Source organism: Monopterus albus, unplaced genomic scaffold, assembly GCF_001952655.1.
Source record: "Monopterus albus unplaced genomic scaffold, M_albus_1.0 scaffold20.1, whole genome shotgun sequence".
In the NCBI taxonomy this organism is placed as follows: domain Eukaryota; kingdom Metazoa; phylum Chordata; class Actinopteri; order Synbranchiformes; family Synbranchidae; genus Monopterus; species Monopterus albus.
This window is the reverse complement of record NW_018127900.1, coordinates 3,305,979-3,326,429: the sequence shown is the minus strand read 5'-3', so window position 1 is coordinate 3,326,429 and position 20,451 is coordinate 3,305,979. Positions and strand designations below refer to the sequence as shown.

General features: G+C 41.0%; 2 protein-coding genes across 11 annotated transcripts in view; both read right to left on the bottom strand.

Moving 5' to 3' along the window:
• Positions 1–635: 635 nt before the first annotated feature.
• osmr (oncostatin M receptor) lies at positions 636–8,819 on the bottom strand. Of its 3 annotated transcripts, XM_020593716.1 has the most exons (19): positions 8,656–8,819; positions 8,422–8,576; positions 8,089–8,242; positions 7,346–7,621; positions 7,134–7,263; positions 6,687–6,835; positions 6,369–6,502; positions 6,137–6,269; positions 5,723–5,808; positions 5,369–5,582; positions 5,043–5,228; positions 4,841–4,942; positions 4,161–4,328; positions 3,789–3,941; positions 3,555–3,636; positions 3,118–3,190; positions 2,082–2,317; positions 1,531–1,603; positions 636–1,378 (listed from the first exon to the last, which is right to left on the bottom strand). In XM_020593716.1, exons 1-18 carry the CDS (start codon positions 8,792–8,794, stop codon positions 1,555–1,557), a joined length of 2,619 nt encoding a protein of 872 aa, XP_020449372.1. In that variant the 5' UTR covers positions 8,795–8,819; the 3' UTR covers positions 636–1,378; positions 1,531–1,554. The 3 variants fall into 3 exon arrangements, with proteins under 3 accessions (XP_020449372.1, XP_020449371.1, XP_020449370.1); XM_020593715.1 differs by having other exon boundaries at positions 636–1,603; XM_020593714.1 differs by having other exon boundaries at positions 636–2,317.
• A 102-nt stretch (positions 8,820–8,921) lies between these two features.
• LOC109956528 (rho guanine nucleotide exchange factor 28-like) overlaps positions 8,922–20,451 on the bottom strand; it is a 32,357-nt gene continuing 20,827 nt past the window's right edge. For 4 of the 8 annotated variants that reach the window (XM_020593705.1, XM_020593706.1, XM_020593712.1 and 1 more), the window contains 24 exons: positions 19,972–20,061; positions 19,287–19,410; positions 18,462–18,606; positions 18,137–18,192; positions 17,533–17,590; positions 16,872–16,998; positions 16,242–16,372; positions 15,984–16,124; positions 15,600–15,850; positions 15,395–15,520; positions 15,189–15,306; positions 14,739–14,993; positions 14,577–14,653; positions 14,290–14,468; positions 14,061–14,158; positions 13,707–13,898; positions 12,842–12,973; positions 12,549–12,682; positions 12,413–12,460; positions 12,018–12,122; positions 11,725–11,868; positions 10,644–10,895; positions 10,107–10,485; positions 8,922–9,953 (listed from right to left, as the gene is read on the bottom strand). In XM_020593705.1, the coding sequence (XP_020449361.1) occupies positions 9,763–9,953; positions 10,107–10,485; positions 10,644–10,895; positions 11,725–11,868; positions 12,018–12,122; positions 12,413–12,460; positions 12,549–12,682; positions 12,842–12,973; positions 13,707–13,898; positions 14,061–14,158; positions 14,290–14,468; positions 14,577–14,653; positions 14,739–14,993; positions 15,189–15,306; positions 15,395–15,520; positions 15,600–15,850; positions 15,984–16,124; positions 16,242–16,372; positions 16,872–16,998; positions 17,533–17,590; positions 18,137–18,192; positions 18,462–18,606; positions 19,287–19,410; positions 19,972–20,061 (3,553 nt within the window). In that variant the 3' untranslated portion in view covers positions 8,922–9,762. The remainder of the gene's footprint in view (positions 9,954–10,106; positions 10,486–10,643; positions 10,896–11,724; positions 11,869–12,017; positions 12,123–12,412; positions 12,461–12,548; positions 12,683–12,841; positions 12,974–13,706; positions 13,899–14,060; positions 14,159–14,289; positions 14,469–14,576; positions 14,654–14,738; positions 14,994–15,188; positions 15,307–15,394; positions 15,521–15,599; positions 15,851–15,983; positions 16,125–16,241; positions 16,373–16,871; positions 16,999–17,532; positions 17,591–18,136; positions 18,193–18,461; positions 18,607–19,286; positions 19,411–19,971; positions 20,062–20,451) is intronic. The other 4 variants (XM_020593710.1, XM_020593713.1, XM_020593708.1 and 1 more) reach the window with 3 other exon arrangements.

Genomic DNA, 20,451 nt, shown 5'->3' with positions numbered 1-20,451 from the left:
TTTACCTTAGGTGTACAATGAGGAAACTATTGGGTACAAAAACATTTTCCCCAGGTCAAACACCATGGATGGTGTTGTACCAGGTGTTTTTTACCATACTGACTCTGAGAGACGAGTCAGTCCAAGTAACTACAAAACAGTGCTGATTTATTCAAAGGATCACAGGTAAAATTAACATTACACACTCAGGTATCTTGCACCTCCAAACTGCACGCAGGCAGATGTAAGATGAAAGACCCTGAACCCACCAGGCCTATACATTATATCACCTCGGTTGGGCTAGCCCCATACTACACAGAAACGTCAACCGAGACGTCTCTGTTGCCAGCTTTGCAGCTGGCCATAGCAGTAGTCAAAACATGAGGAAAATCAATGTGTGTGTGTGTGTGTGTCTGTTGATTAAGTGGTGTGTAGCTAAAAACATTCTCACGACCTCTAGTACATGTCGTGACTTGAACATAAGAACATATTATGGCTAAGGCTACAGTTTTACACGTCGTAATAATAATATTAAACACCCTGTCTGCTGACAGTCATCAACCTTCCTCTCTAGTTATCCTTGACCAGATGTACCCTGTAGAAACTCATAAGCATGCCTAAGCATTTAACAGTCTAACTAGACATCCTATCTCCACTAAACATTTCTAATACATAAAGTATCTATCCAATATCTATCTGACTAAAAATACCTAACAATGGATTCATGTGGGAACCATAATGAAATCAGAAAGTTCCTTTTCTTTCATTTGTGAGTGAGTTACTTGTCTCAGAACCAGTTAAAATAATAAGTGAGGCTAATCATGTGACCTGTGTAATCCAGTTATCGCTTTGACTGACACCAGGACAGATGGTTTTGATTACACTGGAAAGACTGGCTGCAGAAATTCAGAACAATATACTTAAATATTAGGCGACTTTCAGAATACCTCAACTTCTCAAATAATCAGCCAGCTGACAGTTACTAGGTAAAAACATTTCTTGTAAACTTGTCTTAAGTAAAAATAAAATTGAAAAACTATATACCCCAGTGGCCTTCCATGTAAAGCAAATCCAAGGTCATAGTCACACATTGTTCTTGGGTAGGAGATTCTGTAAACCAGATCTGTTCAACCAGTTTCTTGATGAAGCTACACATGTAAGAACAATAACCAACCTCAAGTTCCTCAGATGCCTTTGAAATGATTAAAGCACAAGTCTCTTTTAACACTGATTCATTTTGGCACCTGGAAATGCACAAGGCAATGGCACATCAGATAAAGACTAACTATTAATTCTCATTTTTTAAAATTAAATTAGTTATATCTGGTTGTGAGCTGCATATTTACTGGAATTCAGGCAGGTTTGCAGAAGATTTCTGCGACAGACCTCCTACTCGTGCCTGAGGGAGGAATGAGCTGAAGTTTACAAAGAAATACTGACCAGTCTGTTCTCTCAACTTTAATGTCAGTGTGATAAATGCATACATACCAGCTCCTCCCTGATAATTCAGTGAAATAAAAAGCTTTTAAAAGTTCAAAAAAAGATGCACACCTCTCTGTCATGCTCCTGTTTTCTTCATTCACCTGATATCTTCTGGTGCCTTATCAGCAGTACCTGTTGCATCCTGTAGATAACATCTCTAGTTCAGCAAAATCTTTAAAATGAAATCCTCTTACACTGTTGTATACACTAAAAGCATCAGCAGACACATCTTTGGACTCTATGGCAGCTGGTTTGTCTTCTGCACTACTGTTACAATAAAGAGTTAAAGCTGCATTTGTCCAGTGAAACCACATGTACAAATACAAAACAATGCATTTACATTAGAAAGCTGCAGATTTCCATTATATCAAATTAGCAAATGTATTTACAGTATATATGTGTAATGGAGACATGAAACATATGACATACTGTAGGGTCTTTGACTTTATACTTGTAAAGTATCACTCGCAATATAACCATAAATAACACTACACGGCCCCTCCAGACAATCAGACTGTTCAAAGCTTAATTCAATGTCACTGAACACTACTTTTTGCGGCTCAGAGACTTCCTCGACCATGGGATCAAAGTACATCTTATTTGTGATGCACGTTACTTGCCGAAGGGGCGGTGTGTCGCAGAGCATAGTGGCCGACTGGGCAGTAGACTGCTTGGGGTGGCACACAGGAAAGTGACAAGAAGTAGAGGAGAGGGAACTAGGAGAGGGCGGCGGTGCAGTCAGGGGTTCAGGATCTGTCAGTGTAGTTGTTTCGTTCAGAGGAGGATGGGTATCAAGGATCTCGATGTCACAGCTGATGCAGTCCTCGACCTTGTGAGACTGCACACTCACACCAGCCTGTACAAACATGCAGAGGGCATTATATTAATGTAAACTCATGGCCAATAATTATGCCTGAGTTTGGGTAATTGAAGCAGGGGGCAAAACTGGTGCGTGTGCTTAAACTAGCCCAGAAGTGGAAACTGTAGTTCTCTATAATAGGGATTTCTTTCAGCTTTTACTTTCAGTCAGACTCAAATGTTAGAAATTATTTCTGTTCAAATGAAGATTTTTGGAACTCTGTAGAGGGTCATGGTCATTGCCCCAAGTGACAGTTTTCTTCACATAGTCTGTGCTTCACAAGTTTCTACAACACTTATCATAATGGACAAATGTAAGAATAAGATCCATGTTGAAAAATACTGAATTTTGCTTCCAATACTCTTAAAACCAGTTTTGTATCAACAAATCAAAGGTTATTTTAATTATCTTGAAGCCAGTGAGTTGCTTTTTGATTGTTTATTTGAATCCATGTGCTAAACACCAATCAGAAAATTCAGTTACAGTACAGTATGTAATTTGCTTATACAGTATTTGTGTGATGACTCAGTAATGAAATGCCAAATAAAAAAAATGCAAAAAGAGTGGCATATATATATATATATAATCACTATAAACAAGTGTGTCTTAACCATAAAACAATGAAGCCACTGGATGGAGAAATTTCAGTGATGCTGTAGAGTCCAAATTAAGTTTGTTGACATTATTTCCATGCTTTCAAAACAAGTTAAATACATGTACTAAATGTAGTTAGCACATACAGTAGCAGCTAAGCATGATACAACAGATTAACCAACTCCTCTGTGCAGCATTTGTACCTGATTCAGGAAAGTCTCTAACTCTGAAGTTTTGATGCTCATTCCAGCAGGATAAGCAAACATCTCCTTCAGCCTGGAAGGCAGGAGAACACAACAAGAACACTCAGAGCTCCGCCAAAGCACAACATCCGCTCATGCTAATGAGTCCCTTGTGAAAAAAAGAGATCCAGAACACCACAAAATGGGTCCTAAAATCCTTGATCCTGATCTTTTAGGGTTTCATAGGCAGTTATAGTGTGCATCTTACTTGAACATTTCACATTTTCACCTTCATTATAGGCCAGGTTATGGCAGAAAATGTGTGTTAAATGGGGTTTTTATTGTTAGCCGTAAATGGCCGTCAGATCTGGAATCTGGATGAAATTTGGTCTGGTCATCAACATTGCCACCTTACATGTGTTTTATATACTGTATATATTTAAGATCAGGTTACTCACATTTTTCTTTGAGGCCACAGGAGAATGGTGCAGCCCAGCACCAAAAAGATGGGTGTCAGTATCTTTGCCAAGTAAGCAGAGTCTACCATAGGAAAGAGGATGAAGCAGTTTACACCATCAACATAGAGATTTAGGTTTGTGTGCTGCAACTTGACAACTTTTAGTCAACAGTTTAAGAGAGAAAACTGTAAAATTAACTGATCATGCTGATTTGTTGCATGTTATGAGGCTCACAGTTAGTTTTGGTCCTGGCGGTGATACTAGCTGGTTGTCCAGGCCCCCACTTAGTGAGAGCGCTCACAGAGAAAGCATATTCACGGCCCTGCTGCAGACCCTCTATGGTCACAGATTTCCTGCCAGGGTCTTCCACTGATACTCTGAACATATCTAAAAATACACACAATTATTAAAGGCTAGGGTTAGGGTTAGTGTTAAGCAGCATCACAACATAAGTACGACTCAAACTAGTGTTTATCTGAGATTTCTTCCAATGAATTATTTGAATTAGAACCAATGTAAATACATGATTGTTTGGAACAGTCATTTCATTCTTTAAACAGAAAGAAATCAAGCCTTATTAAACTGGCAGCTTTCCTCTACACCCACTTGCAGCAGAACCTGGCAGCATATGGGATCCTAATTCCTGCGCTATAACCAAGTAACCAGTGATGAATGCCGGATGAGCTGGGTCATCTTCATTGTAATGCCACTCCAGTGTCACAGATGAGGAACTGCTCTGAACAGCTTCAACCAAACTCGGGGACTGTACAGGATCTGAAAAAAAGAGGTGGTTTTGAGGAAGGAAGAGATAAAATCAGTAAGAATTAATGCAGCTTCAACCCATATGAACATGTGCTGATGTAAGAATCTGCTGCAAAAGTTCTGATCTGATAGAAAGTAGCTGCTTTGCATTTTCATGGATTTGACTTCTATGGTTGTTTTCTTATTTAAAAAAATACTGGTGTTTTGCTCGCATGTCATTCAGTACAATATAATTTGTATTGTACTGTACTGTATTCGAGTCTCCCTCCCTCTAGCCTTCCTTCTCTCTGCATAAATGACAAACAGGAAAACGGATGTCCTGTGTATTGATGATACTTGGAAGATGTTGTCAGTGCCTCTGATGAAAACATCCTGTGTCACAACTTTATCAGTCACACCTTGTTAAGAGTTTCATTTTTAGCCATTTGCTCAGGACCCAGTCTCTCCTGCAGTACAGTATGTCTCACCATCCTGTCCAGTTTAAAACACACACACTTCCAGCACATCTCAGTAATAACACTCACTGAGTTCTTGTGAGTATCCAGTCTGTATCTCCAGTAGTCTGTGCCCATTCTCTGTGCATCCATAGATATTAAATGTATACCTACAACCTGCTTTGAAATTTTCTGCAAAATAAAGGTGTATCATAATAAATACCAAAACAGGAGAAACTAAATAATGCACTTAATGTGACCGTTACAGGAAAACAATAAAACAAAAACTCACCACCAGGTAGGAATAAAGTGCTGTTTCCCTTTTGTATCCTCATCCATTGCAGAGTGCAGGGCGCTGTGTTTCCCAGGGTGCACCACTCCACTGTATAGCCACAAGTGGCAGTGACCTGCTCAGCCCAAGACAGATTGAAACTACCAGCTATGCCACTGCTCAACCGCTTCTCTACTGGAAGGTTTTCTGAACAAAAGCATTTAACATGTATAATTATGTCACACATCTGGATTTGTTACACTCTGAATGAGAAAAAAAGATTTTGTTTAATGAATAATCCTGACTGAACTGAGAGAACCTCAGCTGACTCCACCTATGTTGCTCACCTTTAACGTCCATCTCTGGGATGGTGATGCGAGCGGGGATGGCGAGACCGTCCTGGAGGACAGTCTGGACAATGAATTCGCACCGTCCTGGACCAATAGAGATCTCTGCCTTGGTCTGTCCACTGTCCATCCACTTTGTCCTGTTTTGGCCTTCCTGCGACCACTGAATTGTATAGCCTTGGATGATCCCCATGTTTGCTGAGCCAGAAATATGCTGAAAACAGAGGTGTTCATGAAAGTTGGAAAAGGTTTGTGCTGTGGAGACACATACTCTATTTACTTAATTAAACCAAATATGTTTGTGTGCTATTACATGAATATTTGTGCCAAAATATAAAACAAGCTTAGTCTCACCGGTATCCACAATAAAGTAACCCAACGACTGTTCGGGTCAGACAGCTGCTTTATTCTCCTCCACAAGTTCAATGTTCCTAAAGGATCTGAGGAAAATACATGATGATTATTCATTCAGCATCAAAACCAGTATACAGTAGATGTTGTATACTAAGTGTATAATACTGCCAGTAGTTTATAGTCTGGTGTGAACCATCTTTGTGATGTGTAGGACTTGTATTTCTTTCCTGGTAATTATGTTGGCTAAGTCTGATACTGTGGTTACACAGTATCCTGGGTTCATCAGTGTTGAAGGATAATGTATTACCTGATTTTGTCTTGGTCTGGTCTTAAACTTCAGTGAACTTGGAAAGGACTTGACCACACCCTGTATACAAAGATACTATATTGGCAATACACACTTTGTGTACTCACAGGTTGTGAAGGACACGGGCCCTGTCCACTTTCCCCAGAACCTGCCACGGGCAGAGCAGCGTACTTTAGTAGAATAATGGGTGCTGGGAAGCAGATGTTCCAGTGTGACCTTGCAGTGACGATCACAGCTGAGCTGTTACAAACACACACATGAAAGATAAACGCACATGCACTAAAATGCCATACTTCCAATTCTGCAGTATATTCGAGCTAGAAACTAGGTTAAACTCACCTCTGTCGTGCCATGTGGGTCTGTAGCGACCTGACAGAGGAAGTTCAGTTGAGTCAAATTCCCCTGTAAGATCCAGGACACAGTGGCGTTTGTCACCCCGGGGCTCACTATGTCCCACTCCACAACAGGAAACACTAACGTGAACACACATCAAATCCACACATTTGTCAAAAGTTAATTTTCAGATGTTCAAATACAAGATGTTAGCATATAAAATGTATTTGTGTATGTCGAGTCTTTAGGCTTTGACAAACACAACTGAAAATGTATAACAACAACATGTGTCTATTCCATATTCTGTTCAGATGTTTGGATGACCTCTGTCAGAGATGTTGAAGCTGTAGCTCCTCATCTCCTCTCCCAGCTGGTTCTTCACCACCACACTGATGTTGTATTCGTCTAAGTGTGGGACGACCAAGAAAGTACAAGATGACGGCTCACATGTGATGGGAGCTTGGTCCGAGTTCCTTTGTTTTCAGCAACAAAGAAAGCAAATGGAAAAGACTCATGAGACATTCAACAAAATTGTTTGGAATTTTATAATATCCTTATTTGTTGACGTGCTATACCTATTGTCTGGTTACTCTACCAAATAGGGTTTCTCAGTTGTACACATGACAGTCACACACACCATTATTTCACATAATCTTAAAGAGTAAGTGAACACGTTGGACCAGCATTTACAAAAACACTACCATCTATGCTTGACATTCTCAACATAAGACCACAAATACATCCTGCATATTTGGTAATGTGTGTTCTTACACTATGTGGAGTGTGTGTGTTTCAGAGTTTTTATCATATCTGGGTCGTTCTCTGCCTGGATCCCATGTGCACGTGACAGATGTCATGTCTGAGGTCATACAGCTGAGGTTTCTGGGCTTCTGGGGAGGGACTACAGTACAGGTAGGAAATGCTTTGTGAAAATAATTTTATACCACCAAGAATAAACAAAAATTACAATAATACAAACTCACAACTGACATAGTTCCAGGTGTGATTACTCCTGCCTGATGTATCAGTGCAACTGAGTAGCACTGCATTTATGAATGCTTTGGGGATTGTAAGGTTGTCTACCGCAATAGCCCCGACTCTGGCCCCAATGCTGATGAGACGGTATTTAACACTATTATTGAATGTCAACTTGGCGATATGGACTCCAACGCGGGGAACACAGCAGAACATGGCGCTGGTGGCTTCCTTCAGCACCCTCTCAGAAGGGAAGATCTTGGGCTTATCCTCTGCCTCAACACCTACAGGTCACAGAGTAGAGTTACAGTGCAGTCTGATGAGGATCCGACCAGCTTTGCATACTGTGTATATCATCCCTTGCACGTTCTAGGACCACTAAACCTTCAGTACAAGATTCTACACGAGTGAGTGAAGTAAAATCTGGATAGGTATTTTGGATAATGGCTCCAAAAGTTGTAAACAATAAAAATGTTACCCAACCAATCATATTATGGGCTTGATTTGACTAGGAGCTGGATTGCAACAGACTTTTGCAATGCCTATGACAAACAGCATAACAGATGAGAAACACTGATACTGTACAGCGATCAGTTCAAGGGATGGGAGCTTCACTCTTGCTGAGAAAACAAGTAGTGCTTATTAGATGTTAAGCTCATATCAGAGGAACAGTGTACACAAGAAACTATTTCTACGATTTGGTTTTAGTCACCTATACTAACAATTAAGGATTAGAATGGCATCATCTCACCATAGTTAGTTACCCAGTCACTCCAGGGACTCGGGACAGACTGATTGTAGAAATGTCGTATCCTGACTGAATGATCAACACACTCCAGGGGCAAAGCAGAAGTCCATGTCCACGTGTATCTATTTAAATCTGCAGTGGGTGCACTGACATTTTCCTGGATTAACCAAGATGGGGAAAAATTGTACCCAAATTTTATAGGCATTTGTGATGACCTATAACCATAGTAAATATTAAAAGTAGGATAATCAACACCACAAGAGGACTGAAATGTATATAGTCTTTAAATGGCACAAATTCCAGACAGGAAGGAGAAAAAAAAAGACCAGTACTCACATTGTAAATGACAGTGTAGTTTTCAGTGCGGCTGATCTGGATCTCAGTAACGACACCCACTAAGCCGCTGTGGTTTACCAGCCAGCTCACAGAGAGGCTTTGCTCACCACTGACAGCCTGCAAATGACTGATGCTTGGTCTTGGCGGCTGCCAAACTAACACACAGTGTGCAAGGTTACAGTCCGTATTTGAGAAGTTTCAAAATAAGATGAAAAAACAATGAATGAAACTCACCAGTGTCCAAGCAGCATCCACTATGATCGCCAGAAATTATTAGATACAATCCAAACAGGTTAGTTAAGACTATTCTAAGGCTTGCCATCCTCTCAGTGGAGAACTGATCAGAGTGCAAACTGTGTAAAACACTGGCCATTCATTGCACACACTGACTAAAAGTCTTGAGGAAATGATTGATGACAGCCTGCCTGCAATGACTGTAAAAGTATTGCACAACAGTGGACATAGAAGAGGTGTGTAAATGCCAAACTGATCTCAAAATATCCTTAAAAATGTTTGCAACAAGTTTTATATACAGCTCAATATTAACAGCACAGTTCTGGTTACAGAGATTACAAGAGAACATTTAAAATAGTATGTTGACAGTGCATGAAGCAATATGCACACAATAAATTATCAGTAAACATAGCAATTCTTTATAGAAATCACTTACAGTATAGCACAATTTTTGGCACTTAAGTGAGAAAGATGATAGGTGTTTGTTTTGCAACAGTGTGCATAGGTAGCCTTTCCATCAAACTACACATATATGTAACCTTTATACAACAATGTCAGTATTTATCTATATATTTTAGATACACAATCCCTTATAAATATTATTAAAGATCACATGGAAAAATAACTATACATAGTTTAGGGAAGGGTTCAATTGGCTTTTCAAATATTTCCTTTTTTTTTTTTTTAAGTGCTCGTGGTAAAACATCTGTTCCGATTACTTCAGGTCCCAGTGCTTGCAGTGCAAAGCTACCTCGGCCATCAAACAAGTGCAACAGATAGTAAAAAGAATCATAGTAGAAATAAAAATGGGGAGTTCAAGTATAAAAGCCGATTTACAGAGAGCTTTTATACAAAAAGGCACAATGGCTTGATCATGCAGGAAGAGAATAATTAATAGCCACCGCATACCTTGATAAAGGCTCACAGAATGTCTGTGCATACTTCCTCCCTGCAACTATTCTCTTGTTTGATTATTCAGGTTTTAAAAACTTGTATATCCATCACATTTAGATGGATATAAATGTACACACACACACACACACACACACACACACACCACACAACAGATAATGTCCAGTTATGTCAGGCACTTTACATTGTTCATTCTCACAGATAAACAATGTTGTCCTCATTTCCCTCCTCTCTTTTCTGTCCTTCAAGAGAGAGGTAAGCTTGATGAGGAAGAAGGGGAGTAAGAGAGGGAGATGAAGAGTGGTTGTCCTCGTAAAGTTCATGACCTGTGACTTCTGACCTCCAGGGATTCAGGGATTGTGTGTTCAGTGGTTGGCTGAAGTCTGCTAAAAGGAGAACAAACTGTCAAGAGAAAAATCATGTTTTGGAGGACTGGGCAAAGACATCAGAAAGAAAGTTAATGTTCATTGTAACAGGATAAAAAAGTGAGGCTTCTTACAGTCTTGTATGATTTCATACAGTATAGTTAATCATCTTACTGTTGTTGGTCCTCTGTGGCTGTTCAGTGACCTTGCTGCTAAACGGGTGAACAGAATCATCCAGAGGCTGAGGGAAGCTATGGTTGTTGCTGTAGTTTGGGTACATCAGACCATCTGCAGGCTGTTTGTTGTGTGCCTGGCTCAGCAGCGTGTTGAGGCTGTTGTACAGGCTGGCACTGAGGCCAAGGTTAGCGGTGCAGCTGGAGCCATGCAGAAGACCATCTTGGTTCTTCCTCTGTGAATTAAGCAAATGCTGGTGCTGGTTTTTGTTGGCAGGATGATTTAGGTGGTTCTGTTGGACGGAGGTGAGTAGGGCCGCCTCGCTCTTGTACACTGAACAATTACTATCCAGGCTGCTTGAGCGCATGTGGCTGGGCACCTGGGACAACATTAAAAAAGAAGGGTAGATACAGTTTGCTCAGCAGTGTCCAGTGCCCCCTCCCCCCATTCCTCATATCTTGGGAAACATTTAATATCCACACCACTCATCCCCCCTTTTTCTTTGTTCCTGTCTCTCCTGCCTCCTCCATCTCTTACCTTGTATCCATCCAGTGGTATTGTAACAGGCAGGCTGCTCTGACGATTATGTCTCCAGCTCTGAAGAAGCCACTGCTGGGCGTCCACCTTCTCCTTCTCCTTCTCCACACTTCTCTGACCCTCCCTCAGTCTGTCCAGATTTAGCTGATACTCCAGGAGCTGGGCTTCTAGCTCCTCACGCTCACAGCGCAGCCACTCTGCCTTCAGGAAGCACTGCTGCTCTCGCTGTTGCAGCAAACTCTCCTGCTCATTCTGTAAACATGCAAGACACATGCACATCAGAGAGTTCAGGCAGACTCTTTCTTGGGTGGCTTTAGAAGTGTGCTAAGCAGATTTAGAGTCGTTTGTGTATTGTTTCCCTTCTCTTGCACTTAGCCAAGTTTAGGCACAAGGAATAACAGCACAACAAATTCACTCACACTCACATATAAGCAAGCAAAGCAAATGCTTATTTTGAAATTCACCATTTCACTTTGACATTAAGAACTAAGTAAGGGAAAAATCATCACTGATCAGAGAAAATCCACAAACAAAAGCCTTAAGAGACAGCAGTGTTTTGCTGACATGTTTCAGTCAGTGTATCTGTTGCAAATGTTTAGACACTAGTCAGCTAGTAAGACCTAGAGTATGTACTATACAGGCCTCACTGCCCACCGGAGGTCAGAGGAAAAAGGAAATTACAACACCTTATCTGAACTTTGCTGCATATTATATACTGATGACATCTACTACCAGCTAACATTATCTGACCGGGGGAGTTCATGTGTCACAGGTGTCACCCTTCATTTTTAATGTTGCTGAAATGTAATTATAATCTCTGCTTGTTTCTAGTAATTCTATTTAGTCAAGGATATGATACAACTAGCAGTTTTACTTTTAATAGCTCTGATTCAGATACAACTTAATCAGAACCTGGCACAGAGGAAAGATATGGTTGAGGCCTCTGTGTGCACAGTGTCAACCACAGCATTCTTTTGTGCAACACCAAGCTGCCATGGAATGAGAATAGAGAGAGACAGGAAAGACAAGTGACTGAGACAAATGAGAGAACATTTAAGTCCAAACATAAGCAGCAGCTCACCTGTTGTTTGTCTCTGGCCAGACACTCTTTGTCCCAGCACTGCTGCTCCTGTTTCAGTTTCACATGGAGTTTCTGCACCTCATCTACCTCCTCTCTCTTTCTCTCCAAACCCTTCTTGTCAACACTCCTTGGCCTCTCCTGCTCCTGAATAACAACAGAAATGTCTAATCTTTTCCAGCATTATTTCAAAAATACTAAAAAACTAAATCCTAGTGTAACTTTCTCAAACCCCGAAAATACATGGGTTTGGGTCTATATGCATTTATTTCAGCATGAATAAATCTGAGTGATACCAAGTTGTTTTGGAGTGATGTGACATTTCGGAGCCGAGGTCTTTCTTTCTCTTGGAGAAGGAGTTTCTGGACTTCATAGTAGCTGTCCTGGAGGGTCACAGCTGCCTGCAAACACAAAGATGAGACACCTGATCGCACTCGTTCTCATATCAAGACCTAGGACATTTATGCATTTCTTATCATCTGAGTCCAGTGTATTGTTGAATACATATCCTTTTGAAATCGCTTATTAAAACATCTTAGACAAACTATAGTACTTTTTTTTACATACCATTGTTAACATGAATTCACAGTATATGAACTGTAACCAGTATTTAATATCAACCTTGTCCTTTCAATCCAGTTATTAACTCATTCAGTTAGCTACAGATGCTGAGACTTGTGTCTTCTCTCACCTGCAGACTATAGAGAAGCTGAGTCAGGCTCTGGACACTCTCTGTCACCTATAGAACAATGTGTTATTATAGGGGAACAGAAATGTAAATTTATCCATTAATGAACACAGCTCATGGGGCAGTAGAGTAGATGAACCTTTAACAGTGTCGCTTTGGCGTCTCCTCTTCTCAGCTCGACAGATGAGCTCAACAACACGCTGTCCAACCCTGTTAACTCACTGTCTGATCCAAGCGAGGTGGAGCTCATACTGAGCGTACTCAGATAATCTGCTGAAGAAACAAAAAGGAAGATAAGAATGTCTTGGTCAACACATATTACACAGTGTGGTTCACCCACATCAATAAAGGTCAAGCAGTATGTGAGCAATGCCAACAGAAAGGACAGTCATACAAGTTGACATTCAGTATTACAGTATAAATCTGACTCACGTTCAGAGGGAGACTCCTGGATGCTACTGCCTTGGCTGTTGTAGCTGAAGCACTCTTGTCCTTGGACAGAAGAGTTCTGACACTGTGCAGAAACACTATCGCAAGCCTGCAGGAGGCTGATCAGATTTTCCGCTGCAGAAGAAGCAAAACTCATGTTTATTCTGGAAAAAGTCTTTTGTAAATGCCAGTCATGACATCAGAAACCTACAGTATACCACATCACTTTCAATAAATTATTCAGTATGTAGACAAAGGCATTCTTTCATATTATTTGCAGTCATTTTACTGAAATTTCCAAGTCTAATACACAATTCTAATTAAAACAAATGTTCAGTTTTCTCTAATTCTGGCTGATTAAACCTCTAGGTTGAGCTATGCAAGGAATATTATCAAATCAAACACAATATGTTGCAAAGGCAACGGGAGCCTAAGAAAATGAACAACTAAAGTGTTTACTTTAAGTGCCTCAGGAAGACAGAGTAAATATTCTTTCACAAAACTAACTAGAAAAGGGAGATGTCAATAAAACACCTGTACATGGCAACACAGTCCTGAAAAAGAGTCTTCAATCAACCAGTGTAAGTGACAAAGACATGTGTGGGTGCACCATGTAAAAACAGGGTTTCCATTTTGTTCCTGCTTATATTCTTTCCTCTATACAGTTGTGTATAAAATCACATTATAGGTCTGTCTTTGCTCAAAAGATCTGTATTCAAGATTAGTAGAGATGCAGATGAAAATGATGATTGACTGAAATCTTCTAGGATGGTGCATTCATGTTAATTTTTATGTAGGTTAGTCACTAGTCATAATCATTACCCAGATATTTATGTAGCATCATGCAGCCACACAGCAACTTTCCCACCTTCTCTGAGTGCAGCTGTGAGTAGGGAGGCGGCCTGTTGGGGTGTCTCATTGTCTGTGTCTGGTTGTACCAGCAGGTGGCGACGTGGTACAGTATCTGGTGAGCGGAGGGTTAACTCTGTAAGATCAGCATACAGCTGTAGCTTCTCTTCCAGACTGTTGCAGATACGCTGGTCCTGGCCCAACAGTGTCTCTGTACAAAACACACACAACAATTACAATTTTTGTTGTTAATGGTTTATATCACAAAATGTTTTTTGATGTTGTGAATACACAAACTCTTCACACTGTCACCAAATGAGTTTCTGATTAACATAACATTACCATGCGAGCACAAATAATTTCTTACAGGTACCTTGGAATTTGGCGATCTTCTGAACTCTCACTTCCGCAGTCCGCCTGGCCTCCTCTGTCTCAGTACTTTGTTCCTCCTCCTCCTCTTCTTCAGGACAACTGCCAGGTAGACCAGTAGGTTAGATAATGAGTAACACATATAAATGTGCATTAACCAGGGACCCACACAGGTTAATAGTTGGACAAACACCACAGACCTGACTGCAAACACATATACTGTATGTACACACCTCTCCACAGCTTGTCGTATGTGTCTCATCCACGCATTCCTCTCCTCTCTGGTGGTGGTATGAACTTCATACATCTCTGGTCCCACTGAGGAGGCAGAAATAAGGAACATCCCTCTCTCCTCATTGGCTACCTCTCTAACAATGAGCTTCTGCAGAGGGATTACTGGAGGCTTCTGGTCCTGAAAAAGTGAATACAAACCATAAAGATGGGTTTAAAGGTGGAGAGAAATGGATAGACAACTAGGCATGGTGTCTGTAATTTCACTGTTACTCAGGTTGAGGCTTACCACAGCAGCAAATATGAAGCGCTGGTCTCTCTCTTGTAGGAAAACCAGAACATCTGTGAGAAGAAGCACTAAGGTATCTGAAAACAGAAAAGCAGAAATACATGGAGATTAGGCTGTCTCAAATCTCAAACTGTCTGGTGGCACAGATGATCACATGCACACCTTTCAGCCGTCCTGTGGCAGTCTTCCAGTAGACCAGTCCTTTACGCTGCAGATCCCGGTGTTTGCTGTGCAGGTCCTGCTTGCGAAACACCTTGCCATTCTTTAGCTTGGCAAAGCTCTTGTTCTCCAGCCGGGTGAGCACTTCCTGCAGCTCTTGACACCTCTCATACTTATTCACAGTCAGGTCCACTGCAGTGATAACATCACGGATCTGAGCCAGAGCACTTGACAAGTCTGAGTGTTCCTGGCTTTCCTCTGTGGGATTAGAGATCATAAAAAAAATTACTGTATTATGATACGGTTTCTCAACTATGCTGCTCCCAAAGTAAAAATAAAAAGTTCAGCACTTTATATATTCTACAGTCCACAAGTACAGAAAGACAAGTGTTTAGTGTCCATCAGCTCTCTGCTTACATAACAGTTTTGTTCAGGACACAGTAGATGACATACCCCGAGTGTACTTTAATATCCTCTCCAGCAGCAATGGATACTTGGTGATGTGCTGAGTGACCAGCAGGATAAATTCTGGCACCTCTCTCCGCCTCACCAGAGAGTTATTACTCTGTTGCTGTGAGCAGAAAGGTAAAAACCAGTGAAACTGAAAGGAAAAACCCTAAATGTGGAAAAACAGAGGTGGTCTAGGACCAGGAGCTTACTTTAACAAAGTTTTGGAGTTTCTTGTTCTGCTGCTGCAGCTCTTTGAAGACATTGACAGCCTCAGTGTGGTGACTGCAGAACTCTCCATACACCTGCTTCATCTTTAGAGCATTTTCATCTGAGAACTGAGAGGGAGAACATCACATACGAACAGACGTGTATCTGTGTGTGTGCACTCACGTGCATGAATCCATCTTCACTAACCTGCTGAAGCAGTATATCTCCAATCTGACGGATGAGGTAATTTCGAGGGTTATCAGGTTGGGTTGCAGCCTGTCGGCGTTCCTGCAGTGCTCCAAAGAGGTTCCTGTGGAAGAGCAGCAGAGGGTCCAAGCTGGGGAAGATCCGGGCCACGCAGTCCCAGTCCAGCTGCAGCTCCTCCAGCATGCCTCTACGGAACACCTCAGACATGACCGTCAGGGTTTGGATGTGGTGCAGCTCTGTCTGCATCAGCTCTGTAGTGGGCAGAGAACATGGATTATGGACATTCAAATTTCTGGTGGAAATGTGCATGTTCACAGGTGCAGATGAAATGTTTGGCTTCCTAGAGAATGAAAAGCATGCTGTTGAAAGAAATAACTGTCTCACCATAAATAACATCCTGTCGTTTGATGGTGTGCCTGTCGTGTTGCCTGCGAAACTCCGGACTGACCATAAGACTCCATGACTCTGCCTCAAGTCCCAGTAGGTCAGCTGACAAGTCGCTCAGTAGAGGAGCATTAACAGCATCTGTGAGAGCAAAATTAATGGTCTTAATTCTGAACCACTGTGCCCCCTATAGTAATTCTCAATGTGATCCATGTACTTGTGTGAAAAATGTAAATCCTGAATGTCTCTCTTCTTCACCCTGTGCTGTGATTGGCGGGTCAACGGACGGGGGAGTCATCAGGACCAGCGTTCCCTCATCAGACAATGAGCTGTTAGTGTGAGCTGTCACACTGCACTCCAAGTCCGGCCCTGCCGCTTCGCCCAGCTGTCTGTAGAGAAACAAAGCAGGTTCGAACTGAACATGAACTTTAAGTGTTTGCATGTGGGTGCGTGATTGTGAACGAAGGTTTTATTTATTTAGGCATTCTGAAATGAATTCCAGTAGTTGTAGGCTGAAGTCACATTTGACTGTTTCCTGCCAATGTGCAAGATCTAATATTTTTGTGGCCTGAATCAAGTTAACATCAGTGTTTTCCACAGTATGTGCAAGTACAAAATCTCACTCATATCCACACCAGAGCAAACATGTCACTGCTGTGTTTAATAGTTTTTGGACAACAATGGATAATAAATGTAAAAGTAAATCACTGGTGTTGTCTTTCATGGCATATTGGCTGACCTCACCCATTCAATTTTAAATTTATGAAAAGTTGAGTTTAACTGTTTTTATTTTTTTGTAGTAGTGATCACATTCAAAATTTAACACATCCGAGCATTGATTTAATGTACTTGTGCACTAAAATAATGTAATGTATACTGACATCATACCTGCTGTCTACAGTGATGGAGAGGTTTTTGGAGAGAGGCACGACTGTTTCCCTCTTCTCTCTGGTCATCGTTGGAAGTGAAGAGGAGGAGGAGAAAAGAGAGGCTGGAGAGTTGTCTTTCATAGAGTCTAAAGGGGCGATCAAGAGGAGCAGGAAGAAGGATAAGTGACACTTGGAGGCCTTCCCATTCGACAAATAAATACTTCAGATCTCTGATGTTCATATATCTGTGGAGTCACTGAATTTAATAGTTATTGAATTATCTTTCACTGTTTAACTGAGCATGGAGCCAGTAGATGTGACAATACATTGTAGTACTTGCGGATTGTTTAACCTTGACACTTCAGTCAGACATCAAACAGTTAAAACACAAAGCTTCACATTAAGAAATAAAATGATCCTGCCACAGTGAGAAAGAAACCTCAGTGCTCATGCACAAACAGACACACAAACACGATCCGGGCCAGCTCTCCCACAGTGATAGATTAAAATTTAACTTTTTACCAGGGAAAGAACAACATGGAAGAGGGGAGAGCATGGGTTTGAGGAGCAATGCCTTGCTTAATCTCCTACAGAGGAAACAAGGGAGGACAGGTAAAAACTTTAAAAAAAAAAGACCAAAAGGAGGACAAGGGGGGTGCATGTTGTAATTCCTGACTCACTCTGTGGGAGAGACAAGGTCTTGCTTTTCATCTGTAATGCATTCCTCTCCTGTGGCTTCTGGGAAAAGAATCATATTAACATCAACAGATTTAAGTCAGTGTTCGGGCTGTAAATATTAATGTGTTATGACTGTAAAAATATCTTCAGTCAATTTATGCAGAGACAAAAACAAAGCGACCTCCACACATGTTCTCATTATACATCATCAGTTTTATGATGTTTAACACATTGCAGGACTTCCTTTGTCACCAAGTGTTGGAATTTACCCTTTCTACTGTATCCACATCCTCTCTTACTTCAGATCTCTGATGTTCATATATCTGAGGCCTGCCTCTACTTCAGTTGCTGAGGTAGAGACAGGCCTCAACTTTTTTTTTTCCCAGCATGAATGACCTGCAACAAAAACAGGATTTGAACTGGGGATGTTGCTGATACACTGCACGTGTCTCAGACCATTGGACATGGTCATTTGACAGGCTTTTGACAACCCCTGGATTTAGTCCCTAGTATAGGTCAAGCTCCCCTTATGGTAGATGCCACATTTAATGCTGTAAGGTCATTATGGTTTTGAAATCATTTGATGTGTGCGATATTGTAGGTTACCTTTCCACAGGCTGCAACAGACTCTCGACAGTTTTTATGGGTATTCAGGAAACAGTCTGCGGATATAAGCAGATGAAATTCCAGATAATTTCATCATCTTACTGATAATAAGCAAAATGACCACATCTCTGGGTTCAGTGCCCAGATGGCTGTCAAACTATCCTGCTCCTCAAGATCGATCTCGACTTTGTGGGAAGAAGAAAACTTTATATATCTTCTACTAAACAAAACATCAAGACAGCACGTGCAAAGAGATTTACACAAACCCTAAACAGTTCAGCCACCACACGACATAAAACAGCAGCACTGACAGTATAATACTTACTGGAGCACTGCAACAGCTCCTTCCCAGAAACAGACTTTTCACAGGCCACACAGAAAGCAGGACCAGATGGAGAGACGGGCACAAACTGGTGTCCATTAGTGCCTCCTGTCTTCTCCTTTTTTTCCTTTACCTCTTTCCCCTTCACCTGAAACAAGTCATAAATATTTCAAATGTGATCATTTGGATAACATTGATTATAGCTAATACCACAGCATGACAAACCACCCAAAGTAGAAACAACATGACTGTGAGCAGCAGGCAGACAGAGGCATACAGTGGTTATGTTCTTGCTAAAACGCACCTGTTCTAAAGTGGAAGCTGCCTTTGTGGCGCTTTATCCTTAAGGGACATTAGGGAGGATTCCTCTGTTTATATGCGTGTTAGTGCCATGTTTACCTTATGATCAAACTTCATAAGGAAGTCGAAGAGTGCGTTTGTTTTTTGCTGTTCATATGCATCAAAAGTCTGTACATACATGGAAACGAGCTCTTAAACACAATCACGTGTGTTTATAAGACAAAGCATACTATGGAATGTGTTTTGTTTCCACATGCTGTGAGGAGGGAGTCTACACATTATGTAAGAGGATATTTTCACTGTGTTCCGTTGCTAAGACCTGAAGAGAGGGAATTTTGTCCCTCACCAAATAAAGGCACCATGCACAGACAATGGCTCCCCAGCAAAGGAATTCAGACCTAGCTCATCTATGAGGTGGTAAACTTTTTACAGCAGGTCTTTCAGCTCTGACTTTTCAGTTATGTTTTAAATACATTTAGGTTATGCCTTGGCCAGCAAGTCATTTTTCCACTGGAGTAAAGACCTCACCTTTGTCTTGTTGCGAGTGCTGGACATCCTGCTCTTGAGGAAGCTAAAGGTCCGGCTGACTTTGTACTTCTCTGACTCAACCTTGGATGGGATTATGTATTTAGCCCACTCCTCATCCTCAATCCTGTTTCAGTGTGAACATTTCAGTCAGTAGTCATCACAACTTATTTTGGCCTGTAGAAGACTGAAGCTTTCAAGCCCAACATGCACACGAAATAAATCTTTACAGACCGAGAAGACTTCAATAATTAGTTACACTGGTGTCACGCTGGAATGAAAGACAGTCTTCCAGGACCCCCGGTCTACAGATTATTGCTCTTAACAAGAAGCCTGGCATGCTTGGAACTTACTAAAGACTCTAGTGGATGGTATTTATAGTACGACCTTGGCAAGTTGCAATTAATAATCTGTCAACTATTTACAGCAAATTATGCTAGTTACATTAGACATTCTAGATGAAAGGTGACAATGACAGAAACCAAAGAAAGAAGAATACATGCAACATCACAAACCTATACTATGACATGACAAATGTTAATATACTTGTGAAGATTCATATATGACCAAATACAGCTGCACTAAATTCACTTGGTTATTGGATGAGTCGGGGCATGGTTTTACAACAGGGTTACAAAAAGTTAAGCCACACATGCATGGCTGTGAGGTCGTTTTGGTGAAAACATACTCTTTGAGGAACTCTGTGAGGGTGAGGTGTTCGAGTGACGAGCTGCTCTCCTCCTCTGCTGACTGGGCCCGTTTACGGAAACCCAAAACCCTGCATGGATATAACACACCTCAGACCAGGTTGTTGTGTTTCAGCTCATCTGGAGACTCAAAATGTTAATAATAAGTGTGGTGTCTAATAAAATGTGTATGGAAACACATTGATGTTTGTTTGCAACATATTATTTCAGTTAACCATACAAAATATTAGCAAATTCTTAAGGCATGGGCAATATCCAGATTGTGTTAACAATGTATGGATGCTGAAATAGTGAGGGACAAAAATAGTGGTAAATCTGATCAGGCTGGTGTTGTATTAATATGATCTATTCTAATACAATTATCTAATGATCTAATATGTAAATCTAATTGTCTAATATTCTAAAATGTTTCCTCTGTTAGCAGTGCATGATTATTAGCAGACAAAATGTATTAGCACATG